We start from the raw sequence: 25,624 nt of genomic DNA on the forward strand, positions 1-25,624 counted from the left end.
GAAACCCACTTTTGGTCGCGCTTTTTTATGTACCAAAGATACTCAGACTCGATGTCTTTATTCCAAATCTTTTAACATGTTGCTTTCCCTCAAGAGCCAATCCGCTCTATCCACAACACTCTGCTCACTTCAAGCAGAGACCCCCCATTTTACACATCTTGCCGCTCCTTACCGTGGTGAAAAAGCACGAATATTCGTTTTTGTTTTGTTTTTTCCTCTTTCCGGACGCCGCTCCCGCTGGGGCGCGGGGAGCCCTCAGCTCCGGCGCGACGGCCGCTCCCGGGCACCGGGCTTTCAGCAGCCCCCAGCCGCCGCCCTGCTCCCAACTCCGGCCCGACCGTCCCGGAGGCGGCCCGGACCGTCCCGTGTGTGCAAGGCCGTCTGTCCGGGCGGTGCCGTTATCACCCGCCCCCGGCAGGTCCTCGGTCAGGGACCCCACCCACCACCATGGCCCACGCCGGCCTCTAGAAGCCGCTGCTTAGCTGCCGCCCTCCCCCCGCAGCCCCAGACGGGCAGGGGGCAGCCCGAGGACGGCCCCCGGCTAAGGCTGCCTCTGCCCGCCGCGCCCCGCGAGGGGGCCGAGGGGTTCTCCGGGCCGCCCTCCCGGCAGCGGCTTCCCCGGGACAGGGAGCGGTGGGGGGGACACACGCACCCGTCTCCCGCGGCGCGGCGCGTCCCGCCCTCAGACGCGCTCGCCCCCCCGCGCCGCCGCCCCGTAAGTACCGGGCGGCGCGGCCCGCCGGGCGGCGCAGAGCGGTGGGGATGGGTCCCCGCGGCGGCCGCGGGCTGTACGTGGGGCGGAGGGCCGCCGCCCTGCTGGCCGCGCTGGGGCTGGCGCTGCTGGCCGCGCTGCTGGCGCTCGCCGCCCTCTACGGGCGCTGCCGGCAGGAGGCGCCGCCGCCGCCCTCGCCCGCCGCGCCCGGCCCCGCCGCGCCCGGCCCCGCCGCCCCGCTGGGGCCCGCTCCCGCCGCCGGCTCCGGCCGCCGCCTGCCTCGCCACCTTCTGCCGCTGCACTACGACCTGGAGCTGTGGCCGCGGGTGCGGCCGGGGCAGGCGGGGCCCTTCGCCTTCAGCGGGCAGGTGAACATCACGGTGCGCTGCCGGCAGGACACGGACGCGGCGGTGCTGCACAGCTCCGGGCTGCGGAGCCGCGGGGCCGCCGCCGTGCGCGGTCCCTTGCCCGAGCCGGGCGCCTCCGTGGAGGTGGCGGGGCTGCGGCAGGAGGCGGCGGGCGAGGTGGCGGTGCTGGAGCTGCGCGGCCGGCTGCGGGCCGGGCGCCGCTACGTGCTGCAGCTGGGCTTCCAGGGCTGGCTGGAGGAGGACCTCGATGGGCTTTTCCTCACCCGCTACACCGACCAGGGACGGAGCAGGTAGGCGGCGGATGCCGCTCCGGGGATGCCGCGCCTCTCTGCCAACGGCAGCGAGGGCGCCGCGGCGGGGTCACCCGTGCCATGGAGGCGTCGGACGCAGCTCCGGGAGCCGCTGCGTCTCCGCAGACAGGGGGTTAGTAGGGGTGGGCGGCGGCGGCGGCGGGAGCACCTCGCTGCCTTGGGTGGCGGGAGAGATTGTTGCTCCGCACGGCGGGGCTGCCCAGGGCGGCTGCTTTGCGCGGTCCGCACCCTGTCCCCAGGTGTGCATCACGGGCTGCAAAGATCACTTGGTAGAAGTTCAGGTCCGTGCTCCATGGCGGGCGCTCTCCTCTCCGGAGAGCATCGAGCTGGGTTGCCTGGGCTTTGCTTCAGCAACTGCCTTGATCCAGCACACCGGGTCGTGGTGAGACGGTTTTGCAAAGAGCTCCTTGTGTGCAGAGGCTGGTGAGGAGTTCCTGCTGCAGAGTTAGTCTGGGTGGGCTTCCTGGGGGGTCTGGCAGACGGAGATCTGTCTTGGGCAGAGGAGAGAGGCTATCTCAAGTGAAGTCAAGCAACGTTTTCTGGACAATTTCAAGTCTGTCGGTGCCTTTGGCTGCCAGCGAGGGGTCAGACAATACTTACACCCAGTTCCTGGGAGCCGCAGTCCGGCTCAAGAGTCCTCATCCTGGCCCTGCACATGTCCTTGTAGCACTGACAGCTCCTCACCTCCTGTACGTGTGTTTGTGGGGAGCATGTCTTTATCGAGAACCCAGGATTTTGGACGTGTATTTCATCATGAGTTCAGACATTGAGCACATGGCAGTTTCAGAAGTATGGTGGAGTAGGATGGGTGGCCACTTTAGACAGCTGGACCTTGTAGGTGCTATTGTGTGTGAAGTTGTTTGGCTGTCATGAGACAGCCGATGATTTCCTTAGGGAGTGCTATTAGGATACTTACATTTTTATTTTCTTTAGAACTGCAAAAGTCAGTTATGAGGTAGTATGAGCTTACCAAAGAGTCAATTATCTAAAACATATCTTCACCCTCAAAATAATGCTTGCTTATTTATTTTTTTTATTGTGAATCTTCTCGAGGTGAATTGCACTATAAACTTCTGGATGTGAAATTTGCTAAAGTAAAGGGAAACAAGATTATGATTTAAATAGTTCCAGTGGAAGACAAGTTTCTCAAAATAGACGTGAAAGGAGAGGTAGATAAATTGCTTATTTTAAAGTTGTTTTTGATAATTAAAGATGTAGTGAATTGCTGAGGATCAGCAATCAGTGAGTCAAAAGGCAAACTAAAATTCAAGTATTCTTGGCTCCCAGCCTGTAAATGAGTCCACTAAAATAAACTGTATCTCAGCAGTTCATAGATTTTTGTGTTCAAGCAGGTAATCAGTTACCTGCAAGATCCATACATGCAAGTCCCTGTATGAGTAGTAATAATATGAAACCACAAAATAAAGTCAGTAGTTTTTACTGAAATTGAGGAGGGCTGTGTGGTTTTTCTGCAGTAATGAGTTGGCTTTTCAGCTGCCAGCTCTTGTGTAAATCTTTACTGATACCATTGTCTGCCACACTTGGAAAATTTAACATATGCAGGCTTTTTTTTTTTTTTAAGAAAAAGGTAAGTTGGTTAGCCTTAGAGAAAAATGCAGTGTGGTAATAAATATTTTTAGGACATATATTCTGTTTTTATTCAGCTGCTATTTCTTCATTGACTGACTGTCATTCACAGGATTATTTGTGCAACTTTTGAGTTAAGGAAAATCTAGAACACTTTGCTTAACTTACATAATTTTAAAAAATCCAAATAAGTAAAGGGTTGAGCGCTTAATACTATATTAGTGTGCTTTCTGATGCTGTATTAATTCAAACAAGTCCTATCTAAGAAACACTGAATTAGATTATGACATTTTTTGATTCAGACTGTGTAAAATTCAGAGGATCCAAAAAGAAAAGTTATTGTCAGCTGTGCTGCCACAGTAGAAAAGAAGAAAAAATGTTTTTAAATCATTAAACTAACATGTATGGCTCAATTTCTAATTGTTCAGAGGATTTATGACAGTTGTTCCATTTCATTCTTAGGTCATCGTGGAGCACTAATGAAATGTGAGACTGCAGTCTGGTTAAAGTGATGCCAGTGGTGTTCAGACACTAAAATAAATCAAAGGAAATCCACTGATTGCAGATATAACATACTGTTTTGGTTACTTGTTCCTGCCCACATTCCTGATATTCTTGAATAGATTTTGCATATCTTTTCTGCTTTAGAAAGGCTTTCTCTGAATCAAGAATATGCAACAGTATCTTGTTATTTTTTCCTTCACTAAGAAAAAAAGTCATCAATTTACCAGCTGTTTCCTAATCTGCTAGGGTCCAGTTACACTGAAGAGGCTTTGCCGCCTTTTTTTTTTTTTTTCTGGAGGAGGTGTGTTTTGAGGGATATAGTCTGTAAGCTCAAGCAAGCTGTAAATCATGGAAAAAGTTGGATTCTAATGGGTTATATAGATCAGAAGTGTTTTAAAAACATTGTGTGCCCTTTAGCTGTCAGTACAAAGCTCATTACTATTGTGCAAGGAAACTACGATCTCCAGCAGACTGTCCTGCAACTCTTCTAAATTGACTTGTACCTGGCTCTGGCAGACCTCCAGGGACTGATTCCTGCATAGTTTCTGACTTCAGCACCTAACTTAAACCATTAGCTGTAACAATGTGCTGTTTATCTGTAGTCACGCAGACTTTCTTGCATGCACTGGAAGTCTTAGAGGTTTTTGTAATTTGTGCTTGTGGAACCACTAAAGACCTCTCATTTCAGAAGGGTTTAAGCAGAGAAGAACAAGCTTTCAGTAGACAGCTATATCCTAAAGAGAAGTGAAGTCACTGAAATGTTTGTTCCATCTGGGCTTTGGCACCAGCTTTTTTCTTGGTCAGATATCCCCATTGCTCTTGGCAGGTTGATGGAATTAGCTAGTTGACACAAAGTACTGTTCCCTGTCCTCTACAAGTCGGAGCCGGAGCACAATGGCAAGGCGGTGTGGGAAACCTGTTCGCAGAAACAGCTATTTTCAGAAGTGCTAACCTCACCTCTGTGGAAAACAGAATGAACCAGAGCCCAAACTTCACTGAATTTCAAATGTGGAAATTGATATCAGTTTGATCAGTGATGACTGTGTATGTTTTTACTGTTTTTGACAGTTTGTACTACCCACCTGGTCAGGTCTTGCACATGGAAGAAAACTCAGAAAAATGGGAGTACTCTTTATGTATAGCGCACAGCCCATGTCTGCAGTGCTTGCAGGAGCAAAGGAAGTAAAAAGGATGCTTCCACTTCACCAGCACTAAGTATTTGAAGGCTTTCCTGTTGAAATGGGGAATCTGTGTTCTGCATAGAGCTGGGAGAGTCCATGCCAGGATCTGGGTAGGCAGAAAGATGCAGAAACCACCTTTGCCCTTCTGCTCTAGCAGCACTGGCTCAAACATACACGATGCAGGAGGTTTGTTGCAGCATCATTCTGCATACAGACCTTGTACTGGTGTGAATGAGCTCGTGTATACTACTCCAGGGTTGGAGAATCCCTGTGAAGTGTACCATGAAGTGCAGGCTGTATCTGGCTTTTCACATGAGTGTTTCAGAATACTTTGAGAATTTTGCTTGGTAGCCACTTTGCACATGTCCTGTGCAACTTCTATAAAATACCTGACTAGATAGGTCTGGTATTAATAGGCATCACAAAATGTAACTAAACACAATATTTGCACTGATTTTTATCCGTTGCTTCTGCACCAGTTACTAGAATGAGGGCAAAGGGGATTAGAACACCATCAGTACAGTTAATTGTGCCTCAGAGTTGGGGATCTGAAGTTCTTAGCTCTGTTTTATATGAATCTGTGGGTAACACCATCAAAGGCATGGGACAGAAGTCAGAGCAAATAACAGGTTTGGTGTTTTCTTGGGGTCCCTGTGAGTACTGAGCACCGTTCACCTGAAGAAGGGACTTGAGTTTTGGGGACAGCTGCTGCACACAACAGGATTCTGGTCACTGTAAAGCTCCCTTACTTTAAGACACTTCAGGGTTTATTTTACAGTTTAATTCTTACACATTTATAAAGTGGAAGAAATCGGATATAAAAGATGTTATCGGAAAACTGCATTATGCTATCAGCATTACAAATAACATTATTTAAATGAGAAGGCATTTTTAGAAGAAGAATCTCTGTTGCATCAGCATAAAACATTTCTTCTACAATTCAGATGAAACAGCATCCACTAGGCATGCATGTGCTATACATGATGCATTCCTCATTTTCTTGTGTTTAGCCACTAACCGAAAAAAAAAAAAAAAAAAAGAACCTGTGTAGTGTAAGTTGTTGAAGATTTAGCCTAAGAGATCCTGTTATGTATTTGTTTCTTATTATTTAAAAGTATTGTGGCTTTGATTTTGTTTTACTAGGGAAAGAAGGCATTATATGATACTTACGAAAAAAGAAAAAGAAATCAGTGCACAAAACTGTAGGCCGAGGAGATGAATTTATTTGTCTGCTTAGGCAATGTTAGGCTTTTTTAAAAATTAATTTCATTTTGGGTAATTTCAGTGTGGAAAAAAGTTTGCTAGTAATTCAATTCATGTTAATACCTTCACCTTAAAGAACCACAAGAAAAAAGCCCCAACAGTGACTCATTCTGACAAATGATAGGAGGTAATGTGTGTTGAAACACCAGTTATTGTGTAACATCCATGAAACATTCCCATTTTTCTTTTTTATTTGGAGTCCTGCTGAAAAATAACATTTAATCTATCCTCTTTTTTTTTTTTTAACATGATGCTTTTGCCCAATATATGCTGTTTTGTATTCTTGAACAAGGATTTCTTGTGGGCAAATTTGCTAAGTGTCTGTATCAGTTTCTGCTGGTACAGACCCTCCTGAGGCAGCAATTGCACTGGTGTGGGGGAATTTGCAGTCACGGGGTTGCGCCGTGTTTCCTAGAACCAAGCTGCGACTGCACAGCTGAATGTGCAAAAGCATACTTTGCTGCATGGGAAGAAGGAGATTGATTCCCTTGATAAAGTGGCCTGTCACTTTTGTGGCTCCTGTGGAACCCTGGCAGAAGTTTAAGTCACTTTCTGTCATTGGACGTGATAAAGGAGGAGAGAAGATGATACTTCTGTCTCAGATGGAGTTTCAGCTGCATTCAGCAAGACAGTTGGTGGCTGGCATAGCACACACTTGACTCTGCAGGGAATTGGGTCCATAAAGAAAATCTTCCTTCACTGACAGGCAAGAAGTCAAATATGCTGTGCTGCTCTCTCTCAAGCCATTTCTCACTTCAAAATAGGTGTCATGGTCCCAGCAGTCACTGTACATCAACATCTGTTCAATGTGAGTTCTTTTAAGTGTCATGAGTTGTGTTACAGTACAGCACCAGAAAAGAGAATCTTAAAACATGCTGCCTTAGGTTTCGGACATGGTTCAGTGCTACACTTCATGATCAGGCACAGTCATGCCATGCTGTGCTTTTCCTACTCCACTGTGTAGTACAGATCTGACTCATTACATACTGATACTTAATGTATGGATGCTGTCCTCATGGCTTCTGGCTCGTTTGGGAGGTCTGTGCTAAGCGTAAGCCTTTGTGAACCTGGTGTGAATACACTGTTAGGGAACACCTCAATGGCAGCTGAAAAATATTATCCCTGTGACAGTGTTGAGGTCACTGAAACAGGAGATTATACCATTCTTGTAAGCCCAGCTGCTGGGTACTACTTGGCGGACAGGTATGGAGCTTTGAGAATCATTGCATGTGTATTTTTTCCTAATTCCTGGTGAAGATGCCCTAATGTGAACAGCCCAGATATACAGCTCTTCTTTGAAACTTTGGGCATGGGGCACAGAGGTTTATCTTTTGATTCCAGACAGTGTGTGTTGCAGGAGGAGAGTCAGAGATCACTCACACAGATCTGATCTAGTAGTTAGTTTATTGAATTCTAATCAGTAAATTTAGCTATGTAAAATAGTACAGATGAATTGGTGGTTAATAATATTGACTACACTTAAAGTTAGTATGGGATACAAAGCTTATTGCCTAAGTTTCCTATATGTGTCTTAAATGTTACTTGTACACAAAAACTGTCACTTACCAACCCATCGATGTCAGGTGTCAGGTAAAGGATCTCTCAGCCTCAAGGGGTAATCTTGAGAGGTGTCCCTGCTGAAGGGGAGATCACCACCGTACAGACAGCTGCTGTGGAGGGAGAGCTCAACGGACCCTGATGGCTGCGGATATTTGTAGCGTAAAGCGGTTGATTTGTACTCGGATTTTCTGCTGCATTTTTGCATTGCTGCATTTTTGGCTGCATATCAGCCCAGTCTCCAGCCAAGCCTCATTTTTGGGTTTGGTGCTGGGTTCTTACTGATAGCCTCACACAATAGGATTAACTTTGATTAAGCCTACTTGCTGAACATCTGCCTGGACCAAAGTTCAGTTAGTTCAAACAGGAGGAGAGCATCCTTCACAGTGTGTCACAGAGATCTGCCCGAGGTGAGTCAAGGCTCCATAGTGTAAGGTAGAAAGGGATCCTCTTGAATATTTTCCTGGGCTTGCCAGTGCACTGGGACAGCACTAGTGCTGCTTTTCAGGGGTTCTTCTCTATGTGATTTGACAGGAGTGTGCAAGTGCATGTATATGCAGTTACCTAACAGTTATCACAATTTTTTGTTAAAATGTACTATTCAAAATAGGAGTGCATGCATTAGAGGGAAGAGCAGGTGTACAGAAATAGTCTAATTATGAAATTAAAGTTGGGCATTGTATCACTTTTGAGCACTTGCGTGCTGTGTGCAGAACATTAATTAGCTCTGTCTTAATAAACAAACTAGAAAAGCTCAAATATTTGAAATACAATACCTGGAAGAAGCCTGTGCAGAAACAAAAAAAGACCTAATTAAAAAAGACTACTTTTCTCTAGAAGAATCCAAACTGAACTGTCTGTTGGGTGCAGGGATTTAATCATTGCTTTAAGTAATAACCAGACTTTTTCCAAATCTGTGTGTCTATGTGATTCACTTCTTGCTTTTTCTGATTTGGTGTTTTTCTGCACTGTATATTGATTTTGATCTGCTGTAGCATGCTGGATTAATTTTACTTGTATTTTTAATACAGTATGCTGGTTGCCTCCCAGCTGGAACCAACGTATGCCAGGACAGTTTACCCATGTTTTGATGAACCTGCCATGAAGGCCACATTTAATATCAGAATTGTCCATGACCCAAGCTATGTGGCTCTTTCCAACATGCCTGCTATTGGTAGGTAAACAGCAAGTAGACTTACGTTTTTGTTTCTCCCTAAATTACTTTTTAAAAGGGTGTAATTTATCTGAACAGACTGTGTCATCAGCAGTGTTCTGTTGTCTGTGTGCTAATGCCTTGAAAATGCACAGAAATCTGTGCCTATAAACTTAAAAAATTGGAGACAGTTATTCATAGTTAATGTCTCTGATGGCAATAATTCCATAGTTTTGTCAGTTGCAATGTGCTCTCCTCTGGTTGCTGGAGACTGCACGGGGTTTGATTCCTGGCATTTACTCCTTAGTCAGTGTGCCTGTCTTACTGCATGATATCTGCTTAAAACAAAATGGCATCCGCAGTATGCAAACCTGTAATTATGGTATTAAGGGATTCCTTTCATTCTAAGTAGATTTTAAGACATACTTATAACATACAAAAAATTATTTTACCAGGCAGAGACACTATAGCCTCCTGTGTATGTGCAGAATAAGAATGATAGGACTATAAGTCTCTGGAGATGTTCCTCCTGTCTGTTGCTGGGATCTCATGTGGGATGCATGTGGGATATAAGATTCCAAACAAATTCTGTAAATTAGTATTCTTACAGAGATCTGTTGGATCTCTTGCCTCCTTCTTAATGAATCTTTATTTTTCACCTAAATAATGTTAATCCATAAAAAGAAAGTTTTATGAGATTAGCATGGAAGCTAAGTAATTTAGGAATTATAATAGATGGGGGTCTCTGTGGGAATGTCTTGAAGCATTTTCTTCCACTGAGAATCTTGTTCATGTCCCCCTTATTTAGAAGGAAGGTATCTGATTAAGTATTTCATAGTTCTCAGGAACACATGAGCTATATTTGAATCATAATAGATCATACATTTTAGACATATGCAGCATGGGATAAATTGTCCACAGTTTGCCCACATCCTAAAACTGACGCTGTCTGATATCCTTCCAAGACTTCAGTTAAGAAACTTGAGAGTGGATTTTTGGTGTTTGTCTGGAAGGTCACAACTCTCATACATGACAGTAGCAATGAGTCTGGCTGCTTGCCTCCTACCAGAAACATACGAAGTTAGTGCATGTTAAAAAAACATGCAGAAAACACAAAATTCCTTGTTTGTTATGGAAGAGAAATGGTTTGAATATTTCTTTGATATTTTTTATAGATGTATCTGAAATGAAGGATGAAAATGGAAGCCTGTGGACTGTTACCACATTTAACACTTCGCTGAAAATGTCAACTTACTTGACTGCTTTTGTGATTTGTGATTTTGATTATGTCACCAGAACCGAGCGGGGAAATGAGGTAAATATGATGCCGCATAAATTGGCTCTGTGGTGCATCATGTGCTTTAGAAGATATCACAGACATTAACTGTGCTTTCCATTCCAAAACCATTTGCTTATGTGACAAAACGGCTAACATTTATCCTGCAGATACTTCTGGAGAAAGCTTTCCTTTAGGAGAATTATTGTCATGTCCTGTTTGTTTAATACAATTCCACAAGTACGTATGGGCTCTGTATGTTAAAACTTCAGGAGCGGCTACTCTGCAGAAAGTACTGGTCATAATTCAGGGTCTTCTTATCTTCTTAGCTGTCTCAGTTGGAAAAAATATCCATTTCCACTGCTGTGACAAACCACCGAAGTTCAGTGCCTTGTTCTTCAACGCCCGTTTGAGGAGCAGTGTCATGACATCAGTAGGAGCAATACTGTGCTCCAAGCACTTTGTATACTACTGTTTTAACCTTTTATTCTTCAGTGGGCACAGTTTTTAGCCTCCAAAAGTGACTGTTTTGTGTTTGAAATTTCTTCATCAGTGAGTATTCAGTTTTGCTCTTACACTATAATGGCCAAAGCTTCTTGAGGGAAGCTTTAAAAGAATATACTCCATTGGCACCAGTTATTTCACTTTCCTTCTGTTGCTGAAAGTCAACAGGGAAAAGATGTATCAAGATGTAAATAGTAAACTCGAGCATAAAGCTATTAAGGGTAGTGCATACTTGCTGTTCTTAATAAATGAGAGCGTGGTGTTAGCTTCCATGGTTAGTTCATTGTCATCGTACTGGGGAAAGGTGCAACAAGGTTAGATGACAGTGCACAGGTGACCTAGGAAGCACAGTATTAGCTGCTTTTTAAAGTGAAGATTGGACTTGGTATGTCATACCTGCTGTCCCCTGTATAGAACATGTTGGATGCTTACAGCTCTGCCTGTGGTGCCTTTTTCTTGGGCTGATGTGTACTGACAGGAGTCAGCAAAGCAAAACATTCAAATGAGCATTTTTCAGAGGGAAGAGGCATCACCTGTGTTCAGTGAGATAGAGCAGAGAGGGTATTTCATCCCTTGGTTTCAGACAGAGATGCTCAGTTTATGCCTCCACAGTGTTTCTGTGAGCATGTTCACTGTGTCTGTTTTGTCATTTCTGGTAAATAATTTAAAACCTGAAATATTGGTACTATAACTCAAGGCCCATGCTAGGATTAGGATTCTAAGTCTGCCCATTGCGTTTAGGTTTTGCAAAATGAAGTGATCTGGTCTTTGAATCTCGTCTGAATCCTTGGCTGAAAAGAAAGGCTCAGAGGCTGAGGATACTCTATTGACTGAGTATGCTTAATTTTCTCCCTTGTAAACTAAATCCTGATGCTTCCCAACTGTGCTTTTAGGTTTTGGCTAATGTGAAACCATGTATTGCATTTAGATGCAAGAAATGTGGGGGTTTTGAGCTGCTAGGCACCTGGGGATCTCGCACCCAGAGGTACATGTTGGAGGTGTAAACTTTTTCTCAGTCTACTCCATTACTTTGGGCAAGCAGCTGCCCTTTTCAGTAATGTGACAAAGCAAATGGGCATGGGAAAGCTTTGCTTGCTGCTGCTGTCTCCGTTACTCAGAGCTACAGATGTCATCTGCTCTCTCCAGCAGCAATGGGAGCCCAGTGGTCTGTTTCAGGCTGTGAGAAAGTTCAAGACGAGCGATGTGTATGTTTGGATAGCAGATGCTCTCTGAACATGTATTTCTCTCTCTTCAGGGAAGGAGTGGTGGGCTGAAGGAAAGTTTGTCACCCAGACTCACTGGCTGGAATACGTTGGCTTAAGATGTGTGGTTCTAGAGAGTTTGACGGCATTTCCCATTTAATGAAAGAAGAAAACAGGAGTCCATTTGTTCCAGCAATGTATAGTTGAATTCGAATCTTGGCCCTTTTGAAGTACTGTAACTCTCCTAGATTTTAGCAGGATTAGGCTCTGTGCCACATTTTGTTAGGTCCAGCAAAAATTGAGTTGGGATTTTTTCATTAAAAGCTTCATTGCATAGTCTGGTGTGGACAGACAACATTCTCAAACAATGATTCACAGAAGAGATGTAAAGAAAATGAAAATATGAGGGCTGTCTAACGCTTCTTTGGTTTGTTACAGATACGTATTTGGGCTCGGAAAGAGGCAGTTAAAAATGGGTATGTTGACTATGCTTTAAGTATAACAGGTCCAATATTTTCTTTTCTGGAAGATTTACTTAATGTCAGCTACCCACTGCCAAAGACAGGTGAGATTTACTTATTTTCTTAAAGGACCTAGAAATGGCTGCTGATGGTTTAACATTCACAGAAGCAATGGGTTCTTCTGCAGTGTTCTCTTTTTACAGTTTACCCCATTCATGGAATAAAACTTCTAAGCTTTAACTCACTGAATCCTCCTTTCTGCATCATGGCTCTTATTAACCCATAACTCAGCACTCTTACTTTCACATCCCGCTTTTAAAGCATCATTTCCTAATAAAGGGGCAGATGGTACTAAAGCATCATTTCCTAGTAAAGGGACAGATGGAACTAGAAAGTGAATAGAATGGAGTTGTTCAGTCATGTGGCTATTTCTGGCATGCATAGACCATACCAGACAAGGATGTTGTAGTCTCTGTGTCCTCCTAGTAAATCCACGCTTGCTGTAACCCATGTCTCCCCAAAGCATTCCCTGCTTTCTTCAGTATGTCCCTGTCTTACCTGTGAGTTGGCTGTATGTTCCTGCACATTTTTCCCCAGAAAAAAAGACTCCTGCAGGAAAACATTGTTTCTACTTAAAATGGACATCAGGTAAGTCAGTTAAGTCAAGCTTCAGTCAAAAAAAAAGGGTGCCATCATGTAATGCCAAGGTACAGTTTGTCCACTACTTGCACTTGGATTTCCAATGGCTTCAGCATGAATAATAGGGGAAAATGTGCTCTTTTATACAAATTGGTAGAATATTGAGAGCACAGAAGGCAGTACATGTTTAAAATTAATTTTCAACCTGCCCATGATCTTAGCAGATTTCACGACTGGGGGGGAAGAATTTCCCTCCTTTCTTTACTAGATAATTTGTTGATTTGTCAAATCTGTGTTTTGGCACTTGAAAGAAATGAATTTTCAACTGTGTAAATGTATTATCTCCCACTGTATTTAGAATAACTTGCAGAATTACTCACTACACTTCTTATGGAAAATGTAATACATGCAGTCTTCCCTCTTTAAGTTTTGTTATTTTAGTAATCATACAAGCTACTCAAGGGCTGTAGACAATTCTGTTTCACGCTTCTGTTCTTCTTTTTAGCAGCAGTGTCAATACATTAATTCATTAGTATAAAAATGTTACAACATTGAAGTAGAAGAATGGTATTGCAGGCTTCCTTTTAGATAACATTTCAGTTTTACAGAAAGCTGTAAATCCATTACAATCCCCATCGTGATGTCATGCAATACCAACTGCATTTTCCACTGACTTTTTTTGAAGTTTTGCTTAAAAATCAATAGGATTAGATCAACCAAGAATAGCTCTTGTAAATACTAGAGATTTCTATCACAAATGCAAAATGTGAAATTAAGAACAAACACATTTAAAATCAGGGATATTCAAGGGTTTTTCTTCACCTATTTTAATGCAGTTGTAAGTGAGCTTTCTTGTTCCAAGCTGAAGGCTGTCTCACTGAAAGTGAAATACCTTTGCAGTAAACCTGAGGTGATAATCCCTGCTGAGATGCAGTCTAGCTTTGCTTGGGTTCAGCACTACACTTAACTGCCTAGCTTTTGGACCGGAACTGGCTCATGGTCAGCTGGTTTGGAGTACAAGATTGTGCCTGGTTCCAAAATGCCGTGTATGCCTTTTCCAAATGTTGTTCTTTGCTGCTGAATTTAGGCAGTATATCTTTGAGATCCTTGATGTTTCATCCAACTCTCACATGTGAACTTGAAAACTGCTCCCTGTGCATAAGGCAGAAGGGGAGTTACAGAGGTAACAGCCGTACTGTGGAAACAAAGAAATGGTGTTTCTAAGGCACCTTTCAGATACGAGTGGAAAGGATCCCTCTACTCACAGAGCTGAAAGAGCAAGGGGTTTTTTTTAATCAGTTGCTAGGCTGAAGAAAAAGGTAAGTATGATCTTTCCCGAACAGGAGAAACTCATACAGAGAAACTCATTCTGAGAGCCAGAAGTGAATATATTCTCTCCTAGCATTGGTAGAATACAGCCTTCATTTTTGTTCAAAACATTTGAATGTACAAGATACAACACAGATCAGGCTCCCTGAAAAAGTGGCAATTATAGATTGAAAGTATGACAAGAAGAAATTTCACAGACCATTTGCAAGAGTGTTGCCATAATACTGCAAAGAATGATTAAAATGTAGTATCCTTTAATTGCACACTGAACCAGTGTGAGCATTAAAGTCATGTGAGCATTTTCCTTCCAAAAATTTTAAAGATACCTTTTTTTCCTCTGTTTGAATCAATTTAGATCTGGTTGCACTGCCTGATTTTGGAGCAGGTGCTATGGAAAACTGGGGGCTAATGACTTTCCAAGAATCATCATTGATGTACCTTCCAAGTGATAAATTCACAAGCAGAAAGGCAATGATTGCCATAATTGTGTCACATGAGCTAGGACACCAGGCATGTGGTAAAAAATTTTGTACTTTTATTTGCCTGTGAGGGTTTTTTTTCCCTGTTGCTGGTGATGCAATCACTGATTAGTAGAAGAAAAATAGAGACTTGACAGTAGGGGGTGTGAGCACTAGAGTACTGAAAGACTATTGAAACTACTGAAATATGTTCCACTGCTAAATCAATATTAAAAATATTGACAGATTCTGTCATATTACAAACTGCATACTGTGCACAAGACTCATTGATACAACACTGTTAACGGGCTACTTGTCTTTTTTCTTACACAGTAAGACATACTAGAAAATACTGTAGGGATGACCCAGTGCTCTCTATATACAGTGTACTTAGTACTTTGGTGGGAAAATTAATGGACTTTGTAAGTATTTGTTTGTAGTGGCAGTGCATGTACATATTATAAAAGGTATTTGTTTTTCTGTAAGAAACAGCCTGTGGTATGATAGAACAAAATTAACATGAACACATTTTACACTGTAGCTGGACCGTTGTCCAGTTTTTGTAGATATTTTCAAAATTTTTCATATTTGGTTTGGAATGATAATGCAGTTTCACTTTTTTATTGACTATGTTTAACTTGTTGTTTGCCAGAGCAACAACTGTTTGCACTTAGTCAACAAAGTTAGCAAAAGAGTTTAACTTGGCTAGTGCACTTGTATGCCCTTCTGACAAGGTCTGTAACTTTTCAGACCTTCAGATGAGCAGAGTGTTTTTATGGCAGGCCAATAAAACAAATGTTGGTACTTAATTAAAGTCTATTTTAAAACAAAGATGTAGTTCAGGTTTTTAAGAATTACCAAATAAAAATCCACAAGAGATCAGTTTTTTGTTGAATATGAACTGTCAAATATGAGCATGTAGGAGCTGTTGTGGAACTTTTATTGCTTGCCAAGATAGGGATTTGCTGATTTTGAAAATGGTTGTTTTCCCTAGTTTTGTTTATCATTCCGCTGACAATTTCTTTTTGTTAAGAACATGGAAAAATGTTTTTGTAATTTCTTGCTAAATGCCCCACTTTTAATCATAGCCTGATATGATCTTTTAGATATTTAAGTCTTATTGGTAAGTGTTTAAAATTAAATGGAGTAAAAGAATGACATAAAACCCTGACATCCATACTCATGGTATGAAATTGTAGATGAAGTAATTAAAAAATAACTGCCCTGAACCTCTGACTTTTTCCAAGGTGCATCTTTTTCTACTGAATTTTCACTATCTGAAGGAATGTCCAGCATTTTATTCAATTGAGTGTACACATTAAATAAACTTACTTCAGCATAGAAATGTGTGTTTAACCTGCAAAAATGAAAACAGCAGTCCAAAGAGATGTTGAGATATTTTTTCTTTCTGTTTAAGTGGTTTGGAAATCTGGTCACAATGAACTGGTGGAATGATCTGTGGCTTAATGAGGGACTGTCATCTTACTTTGAGTACCTGGGAGCTACCTTTGTTGAACCCAAGCTTCCACTGGTAAGTACTAATGCTTACTGAAATAAGCTAAAGTAGCAAAGTGCCAGCATGAACAAAGAAAATGAAGGTACGGGAGGTGGGATTTAATTAAGCTGTGGTATTAGTAACTTAACGCCCCTTGGAAGTACCATCAGGTTTTGACTCTTCCCTGAAGGGTCTCCATCTGCTGGGGACTGTGATTGTACCCAGCTCTTCTACAGCTGAAGCAGAGGACATCTGGATTCTGCAGTGACAAGGAGTTGCAGTTGTTTTGCCATAGATCTGTCTGTAGCAAATGCAACTTTCTCTCCTGGGTCCTGTAGCTGATGGTTTCCTTCCCTGCCTGTCCAAACTCTTATTCCAAGTATCCCATGCCTCAGGTATCTTTACCAGGCGGTGACTAAACTGGGCCGTTTTGAGTCTGTTTACCCCACTGGGTCCAGGGATGTCTGGTTGTAGCTAAGGCAAATGTAATGCATGTAGCTAATCTCACAGCAGAGTAAAACTCCTTCCCATTCCACCCAAATGGGAATAAGCATAAATCCCATAGCATATTGGAAAACTCCATCCATCATTAAAATCTGAGACAGGAGGATAGGTACTGCTAATTATAGCCATGAGATGAAGGTGCACTTGGCTGTGCAATCATAAATGACTGTGCACAGTGCCCTCACCTTTGGAACTTTGCACTTCCCCTTGTTGAACTTCATGAGATTCTCGTCAGCCCATTTCTCCAGCCTGTCCAGGTCCCTCTGGATGGCAGCATGACCCTCTGGTGTATCGGTCACTTTTCCCAGTTTTATGTCATCTGTAAACTTGCTGAGGGTACAACCTGCCCCATCATCCAGATCATTAATGAAGATGTTAAACAGGACTGGACCTGATATTTGCCCCTGGAATACACTGCTAGTTACTGGCCTCCAACTAGACTTTGTGCCACAGATCACCACCAAATTACAAATTGAACCCTGAAAGTTAAATTTACTGGCTGTTCACAAGGAGAGTAACTGGTCAAGAAATTTGATTCCATTAATTGAAAGCCTATGTTCTTCTCCTTGAGAAGTAGAAGTGCTCAAAGTAGCCTGCAGTGTTTAAAAAAATTAGTGTTTTTTTCTTTACCTTTGTAATTGTGTAATTTTCCATCCCGTCTTAGGACAGATATTCAGCTGGGGGAAATTGAATCATCATTTGACAAAAAGAGAACTTCATTGATTTACACCAAAGGAGCTATTTTCCCTCCATGTTTCTCACCAGGTGACAGCAGAGAGCTGCATAGTTAAGCCTTGCGACCCTCAGTAGCTTAGTTTTTAGGTTAATGCTCAGGGTGAGAAACAGAATTTAGGAGGAAAAAGCTACCATATTAATGGCTTACAGGTCTGAATAAGTTTTCAGTATTTGTTCTTTTGCTGTTGATTGTAGTTGATTCATTGTTCCCTGAGGATTACACTGTAACTGTCTTTGTCAGGCCCAAGTGCACAGTCTTCTCACATGTAAAATTTTCACTGATTACTAATGTTTGTCCTGGTTTAACCAGGATAGGGTTAAGTTTCCCCAGCAGTGGGGGGGAGCTCTAGCCGGGTTATTCAGATACCATGCGGACGTCACATCCTGGCAGGTCACATTTTCCTGGCGCAGAGCGGTGCACTCGTGGTTTTGTACATCGTGCTTCAAACTGCTGTATTTGGTAGCTATTTTGCTCTGTTCATTGCTGTCACTATTACTGTTATTGTTATTGTTGTTGTTTGTTGTGTTGCTGTTGCACTGTTGTATTAAACCTTTCCTTATTTCAGTCTTGGGGCTTTGTATTTTCACTCCCTTTGTGGGGGAGGGGCAGCGGCCGCGTGGTCTCAGACCCCGGCAGGGGCTAAACCACCACAATGTTGCATGTGGAAAATGTTAGGATTGGATATACAGTCCCTTTTACTTCATAGGAGAGTTAGGGAGGGGGGGAAAATGATTGTTCCTTGTTTATTGACAGACTATTTTCTTAGTCCTAACCCCATAACCTACATTCTCTTCTGAGAATAAGTATTTCCTGTTCAGATCACTTATATTTGTCTTGCAGGATAAAATCTTTTATGATCATGTTGTACAACCTGTCTTAAGGGAGGACAATGAAATAGGAGTTCGATCACTGTCAGAAAGCGAAGACAAGATCAAAGGCTCATTTTCTTTAATGTCTCTGTTTGACAGCATCACATACAACAAGGTTAAAAATACAAAATTCTTCCTGTTTTTTGTGTATTCTAAACTAATGGTACAAAGTAGATTTGAGAGGAACTGTTGAATTATGATGCTTTTTTTAGGTTGTTTTGTCATTCAAAATCTGTTTCTGCTGCACACACAAGTTTATTGGATGTTGCAGATCTATTTGGCTATGAAGGAAATGGTGAAAACATTTTTAACCTCTGTGAAATATGAAGCGTAGGAGTAGCCTGCCTAACTTCTCTGGAATATAGCTTGAAAAAATATTGCAATAATAATCCATGTTTTCTCATAGCTTTTTTTTGTACTCCAGGGGGCTTCTATTACCTGGATGCTTTCTGGTTTCCTGACTGAGAAGCTGTTTATCAGAGCACTTACTGTAAGTTTGAAAAACTAATGCCTTCATCTTGATTTATAAGCTTGAAAATTACAATTGTACAAATTTCTGTTTGCCTTACTGATGTTTTTCATTGAACCCTCATGAATTCTAATGCTTCTGTTTGTTTCCATACAGTCATATCTGAAAGAATTTTCCTTCTCAAATGCTAACCAAGATAATCTCTGGACCCACATACAGATGGTACTCATTTTATTTCTAGTATTCTTGCTGTGGTGTTTGGCACAGTCCAAATGTAGGACATACACTGCTTGTAGAAGACTGCACTGGAATTTGGCAATCCCTAGTGCAGTCTTTCTCTTGCATAAAATTTGCTTTGCTGGCTCTTTCAGCTAATGTCTTCAGAAGTGTTTATTTGGCTACTTTATTGCACCTGAGATCAGTGGAGCTAAGTACAATGAGTAGCAAGATGAGATGGGAAATCAGGGCCAGGTGGAGTTTTGGGTTTCATGGAAATTGCCTAAGCCTACATGAAATTGCATAGCCTGTTCTTCTGGATCTTAAGTTTTCCCAGATCACAGTGTGTGATGCTTTGGGCTTGATGATCAAAGATGCTGATATGTCACAGAACCAATAAAGTCTATACCCAGGGCAGTAGGTCAGCATTTCACCGTTGGCTGGTTTTGGCAGAAATGTGAATAAGAAAACAGGTACTAATAATAGATTTATTTTTTAAAATTCCACTTTCCTGTTCCTCTAAAGAAGGCTTCCATTGTGTTGTAGACTCAGATTTAGGTTAAGAACGAGAGTGCTACCATTTCAGATATGCAAGGGTGTCACATCTTTGAAGCCAACAGAGACTGTACCAGTTCACACTAGTTGGGACTCTAGCTTAGTATCTTTTTCAGTTTGTCTTTACTATTCAGTTTGTTCATTAGATAGTCACTTAAAAATCTTTGTGTTCCAATAGCTTTGTTTAAATTAAATTAAATTAACAAATTAAGTCTGTCAGCTATGCAGAGGTGTAAGTATTTTAACACTAAAAAGAGAAAGGTTAGCAGTCAGGTTATAAGAATGAGAAATATCATCTCAGTATTTCATAATTCCTGAAAAGACTTATGCTGCCTTTATTATAATGTCAGTAATGTCCTTTGGACTTTGTTACATTGATTTTGTTGCATGAATCACAGACCAGCAAAGTGCTAAGCAGTTACATGGTCTCTATACAGTTCTATTTTCTCTAATATTTTAGAACAACCCCTAGAGTGTTGCTGAGGCAATATCAGTAAGTACCTGTTTACTGTAAATATTTCTAATTCTTGATTCTCTTGCAGGTTATAGATGCACAGGATGAAGTTCATTTGCCAGTATCTGTAAAACAAATAATGGATTCCTGGACGTGCCAAAATGGATTTCCAGTTTTAACGTTAAATCTAACCACTGGCACAATCAGTCAGGAACATTTTCTTGATAAAAAAAATGAAAACAGTACTGATTCTTACAAGTATGTTTGGCTTGTGTTTTTATTGTATGTTTATATACTATTTTTTGCAGGAAACTTTTCAGTTGAGAACATTATGTTTTGACCATCTGATTTTTTAATGTTATGTTTTTTCTTGTTGTGAGCTGTCAAGTAAAATCTGTTTGAGACTGGAGTTTGCAATAGTTCTGCAAGCCTCTTGGTCTGCCAGAAGGTTGCTTTCCTGTGGAGCAGTGACTTTTCCAGCCACATAATGGCTCTGTAAGGACAGACACAGGCCATGAATAGGTTGCAGGGCAGGAGTTTTGTCTGGCATTTTCTTCTTTCCTCATCCCTTAGTTGTATGGACTGGGGACTTCAACGAACCATGCTGTAGCTTCTTTCCAGTGCATATATTCCCAGTCTTTTCTGCTTGGCAAGTATAAAGGGGTTGCATTTAACGCATAACATATTTACATAAATGAAATCATTACATAAATGAATAACATACTTACATAAATGACCCCTTTCTCAGGAAGTGCTGAGTACCTGACATGCGGGTCTAAAGTTCCTGCAGTGAGCATTGCTGAGTGCCTGGTGCTTTTGAGAGCTGTGCTGTTTCTTTAGATACCTAAAAATGGTGTTAGAAGGAGCTGCCTTTGGTCACCCACTTTGGAAACTCATGACTAGGGATTGAACTTTCATGAAATTCAGCGGTTGTCATAAGCATTGAGGTGCATGGACAGGGCCCATGAGATGAGTTCTCACACGGGGAAAAAGTGTAAGGGAGAGCAAAACCCAAAGCAGTTTTTCCCTGGCTGCTATTGCTTGTCATACAAACAGCCAAAAGCAATTCTGATGAGCATTACAGAGTTTCCTTTGTTCCCAAGCTCCAGGAATTGCAGAGTGTTAGTTCATTCAGCGTTTTTGGTTAGCCCAGATAAGGTGTTCCACGTTACAAATGTTCCGTTACTGTAGTTAGCAAGGGGCAATATCATGTGAATGTAAGAAAATCCAGGACGTGTATTACAGAACTTTTCAGGGTTTTGAAGCTTTCATCTGTTTTTGACAGGAGCTTTACATTCCCTCAGAAAGGAAATGACAGTTGTCAGAATTACAGCTGCATTGCTTGCCTGGGGCCTTTTTTAGTAGATACCCTTCTGAAAAGGAGCTTTACTTTCCCCCAAAATACAGGAACTGTAGTACGTGAGGAGAATTATTGCCTGAAAAAGGAAAGCCACAGCACAGAGATACAGCGTTATTCAAATACCTAGCATTAAACAGTATTCTAGACATGAGTGCCTATTTAAAGCCATGCTAAACCTCCCTTAGTTTTGATGAACCTAAGTGCTGATCCAGCATAAGTACCACCATCTGGTGAGGTTTTGTGCATCAGAGAGGAGAGAAGGTAGATGGAGATTCTTGTAAGAAGGAACTCATCAGCAATCTAGTTTAGCATCAGCTGAGACGGGTTTTTTTAAGCTAAGAATTGATTATATTATCTCTCTTTTTTGTTAAGTAACACATGGATTATTCCTATTTCTTGGATGAGAAATGGATCATCACAACCCTTAATGTGGCTAGATAAAAGCAGCAGTAAGTATTTGTTCACACATACTAAAACCAAGCTGATAAAAACACACCTAACTTCTATAAACAGAGGATATATTTGAGTTGAATAGGGAGATAAAACTTTATGACAGAAATGTCTATGTTTATCTGTTATGCTGATTTTGTGTTACAATAGCAATAGATTTTTAAATAGGTTAATATATTAGTTTTTCCTATGTTGCATCAAACTTCAGTGTATGTTTTTAATAATACGTAGAATGCATATTATGTGTAGAGATTTCCACAGTAATTTTGATTTTGTCGTTTTGTACACAAATCCAAACTCTTAGCTCCTCATGCTTCTGTATAATTCTTACCCCAGCAGATCCCATTGATGTTAATGACAGGTTTTGAGTATAGGTAGGATCTCAGCTGTGATACATCAGAAGATGATCAGCTGAAGTAGCAGATACAAGACTGAAAAAGTTAAAACCAGATGCATGACATGACCCAACATTGTCATAAATGGATATCTGTAAAAACAAAAAAAGAATATTTTCAACACTGTTTAATTTCATTTGTTTATGCAAAAATACTTTTAAAAATACTTTCATCAAAAGAGCACAGTTTTAAAAAGTTTTAAAGACTTATAATGGAAAAGTGAGTTTATGGGCATCTCCAGTCAGATAAAAAATTCAGTTCTTTCTCATTTCAGTGCTTTCTAAGAAACAGCTATATTCTTTTTGAGAAAGAAGAAATGTAATCATTAGAATGGGGTAGTCATTTTTCTTTGGCAAGTCAGCCCTGAACTACCAGCAGGTTTCGAATCAGTTACAAGGAGATGCAGAGACTGATGTGTTTGTGGAAAGCTTAAGAGCAAAACTACAGTATGCTATGTGCATATTGCAGCTCTCCACCCTCTGTTTGCAGTGGTTAAAAGCTACTTTCCCTCTTTCAGGCAGAGGGATCAAGATAGCTTCAGTGATCATTTCACAGTATATAGACAAGTAAATAAGCAAACATTGGAAGTTTATTCCTCTGAATGCTTTAAAGTTAGATAAACCAGTGATTGCTAAGGTGAAAAATCGGAAGATTGCGGAAAAGCATTGTTAGGCAGCACTTGCCTGGAAGGACTAGTCATGTACTAAGCTTGTATTATTGAATTGATACCAATTCTGTTTCCTCACCCATCATGTGACTTAAGAGCTACAGAAGTTATTAAAAAACCCATCATGTTGCATCTGCCTGAAGGGACTACGATAAAGTAGAAATTCAATCTTTAAAACACATTCCACTTGTATTTGAAAGCCATGTATCAAACTTATGAGACACTATTCAGTGAAGGAACTTGCATTCATGTTTTAGAGTGAAAAAAATTAATTTTCTTTTTGACTTTTTGATGCATAAATAAACTAAATGGTTTCTTACAAAGGTAGAAATGATAAAGGTAATTTCAAATTCAGTTACCATTTTGTTCCTGTGATATTGAAATGGCTTGTAGTAGAGAACTGTTAGGTTGTCATTCAGAGGTATTCATCAGAATGGTTTTGGTAAATGAGAATGAGGGATTTGGTACAAAGTACACTTTTAACTTGAACTTTGGAATGGTTGCTGCAGTGACATAACAATACATGAAGAGGAAACATCTCAAAACTGATTTTGCATGTGTGTATTTTTGCTGCAAAGAGCTCTGCAGGAGCTAATTTATCTTGCTTCTAAACATGTTAAGTTAAACTTCCAAGCTCCAAGCTTGGCTGCTGCCAGCAGCCCAGCATGTTCATTCAGCGCTGCACTGTACAGTGTGAAAAGCCTGTCCCGTTGCTTTAGGGCTCCTTGGGCAATGTCTACATACTTAGCTTCTGCTGATATAATTGTGTTGGTCACTGTTCCTGAGTGAGACATCTGCACAGCAAAAAAGATACAGTAGGAAGATGGTGCTGTTATGGTAGAACATGTTTCACTCAGCCTGGGGCGTGGAGGAGCGTTTTGCTATTTTAGCTGCATCTAAAAGTACTCCTGATGAGTAACAGAGCATTGAACCAATATGCCATTCTAGGGGAAGTACTGCTAGTGCCATATTCTGCCATCAACACTGTTTTTAATTGGTTGAGCCACCATCTGTCATGGGCCACTTTTTCCATCTCATTCAGCTTGTGAAGATGACCGAGGATGAATCCTGTAGTACTTGCTCAGTCAAAACACATTGAAGTCTTAGTCTTCTGTTCAGAGTGAAGCAGTGCTGGGTCTAGACTACTCACCAATATTGATTGTCTTAAGAGAGTTTGCCTTCTTAAATCAGGATGATTGTTGCCAGTTAAAGCTGCATTTGACTCCTCTTCTGATGAGGCAGCTTAGAGCCTTCCAAGGCTGCACTGGCTCCTTCAGATATACTATAGGCTATCAGGAGCAAGTAAACAGACAAGCACACATAAAATAGGTAGTAGTGAGACGAAACGGGACTGCAGAAGGAGGCCTTTTGTGAGTGATGTAACTCAAAAACACTACAGGACTATTTTATGTAAAATAAAATTTTTCTATTACTTGTCTCTTGCATAAACTTAGTTGTTTTGCTTTCCTTGATCTCCATTTATGTTATGTGGATACTGGTAGGTGGTCAGTTCTTCCATAAGGTACAGAGAGGTGTGTTTTGGAGCAGCACTGGGAGCAGCAGGCGTGCTGGGGGTGCATACCTTATAGCAGGCATGTGAGGATACTGTTCCTCATCCAGACTGTTTATTCTTGGGTAACCTTTCTGAATTCTCCCAGCTGCCTGTGAGCTAAAGGGTAGGAGCAAAGTGGGTCCTCAGCCTCCCCTTTGCAATCTCAAGGTTCTTGGTACCTAAGGGGTTGCCTGTTGAAGTTCTGTTGTACAGAGCAGAGATCACAAATGCACTGAGCTTTTGGGGGATTCTCTTTGCGTCCAACCTCAGACTTGCATCTTAGATCTCAGAGGACTACTGAGTCCAGTGTTTATAAATGCAAGAGAATTTAACAGTGCTGAGAAAATTAAATGATACATTTTAGTGTCACTTTACAGAAGTGTTTCCTGAAATGCAAGTATCGGAGTCAGAATATGACTGGATTCTGCTAAATGTAAATTTAAGTGGCTACTACAGAGTGAACTATGATCAATTAAACTTAAAGAGATTAGCACGCTTACTTGAAAATGATCCAAAGGTAAGATCATATTTGTTTTCTCAAGCTTATAAACAGATTCTTCCCATATATTTCTTCTCGCACTTCTTACCAGTAATCACATTGATGAAAACCTGGAATAATGAGAAACTCAACCACATAAGAAGCAGCCATCCACCATTGCACCACTGAAGTCACTGGTAGCCTTCTATAGTGGAAGATGAATGGGCCCAAATAGTTTCACACAACCATGAAAAATAACTTTACATGAGATGGCATTCTGTCTTCAAAGCTGTCTTAACAGCTTCTGGTTCTTCCAATCTCTTAAATTTGGCTCGAAGAGTTATCGGTATGGATGTGTGACTAAGCTTTATCTGCTGTTAGGTAACCATGGAGAAGGAAGGCTGGGAGAAAGCTTTTTATTTACATGTTTCCTCAAACCACAATATTTCTTCCAGTGACATTTGGAAAAAAAAAAAAATCAGGGTTGGATTTCATGTTTGGTTTTGTGTTTGGTTTTTTTTTTGGTGGAGATCTTCCTTAGAAGAAAAGTTCCAGTCAATTCTACTTCGGCTCTTTAAGTCCTCTATAGACTCTGTATCTCCGAGTATATTTCATCCCACCTCTGATTTGCCACAGCTTGGGCTGAAGATGAAAGCAGTACAGAACAGCCTGTACATGTGGCTGTGTAGGGGGTTGCATAGTATTTAATGTTGCTTAACCCTAGAGTAAGCCAGAGGCTCCAGTAGTAATGTCAGCTCATTGGTTTTGGAAACAAAGGTGATACAATGTAAACTTTCAGCATAATATTAATCAGTGCAGTCAGATGATCTCTCCAGAAGGTCCGGACCTGAGGCTGATCAGAGCATATGGTTCAACCTTTCTACAAAACACTGGCTTTTTTCTAGGGTTTTTTTCTTTC

General features: G+C 41.4%; 1 protein-coding gene across 1 annotated transcript in view; it reads left to right on the forward strand.

Moving 5' to 3' along the window:
- The first annotated feature begins 762 nt into the window (after window positions 1–762).
- LVRN (laeverin) overlaps window positions 763–25,624 on the forward strand; it is a 38,147-nt gene continuing 13,285 nt past the window's right edge. Inside the window, 14 exon segments of the mRNA XM_074855411.1 lie at window positions 763–1,374; window positions 1,970–2,153; window positions 2,156–2,180; window positions 8,515–8,657; window positions 9,812–9,951; window positions 12,057–12,183; window positions 14,403–14,557; window positions 15,923–16,036; window positions 18,081–18,224; window positions 18,534–18,599; window positions 18,735–18,800; window positions 19,892–20,061; window positions 21,536–21,612; window positions 24,605–24,744. Of these exon segments, the coding sequence (XP_074711512.1) occupies window positions 763–1,374; window positions 1,970–2,153; window positions 2,156–2,180; window positions 8,515–8,657; window positions 9,812–9,951; window positions 12,057–12,183; window positions 14,403–14,557; window positions 15,923–16,036; window positions 18,081–18,224; window positions 18,534–18,599; window positions 18,735–18,800; window positions 19,892–20,061; window positions 21,536–21,612; window positions 24,605–24,744 (2,163 nt within the window).

This window comes from Strix uralensis, chromosome Z (assembly GCF_047716275.1).
Source record: "Strix uralensis isolate ZFMK-TIS-50842 chromosome Z, bStrUra1, whole genome shotgun sequence".
Lineage (NCBI taxonomy): Eukaryota > Metazoa > Chordata > Aves > Strigiformes > Strigidae > Strix > Strix uralensis.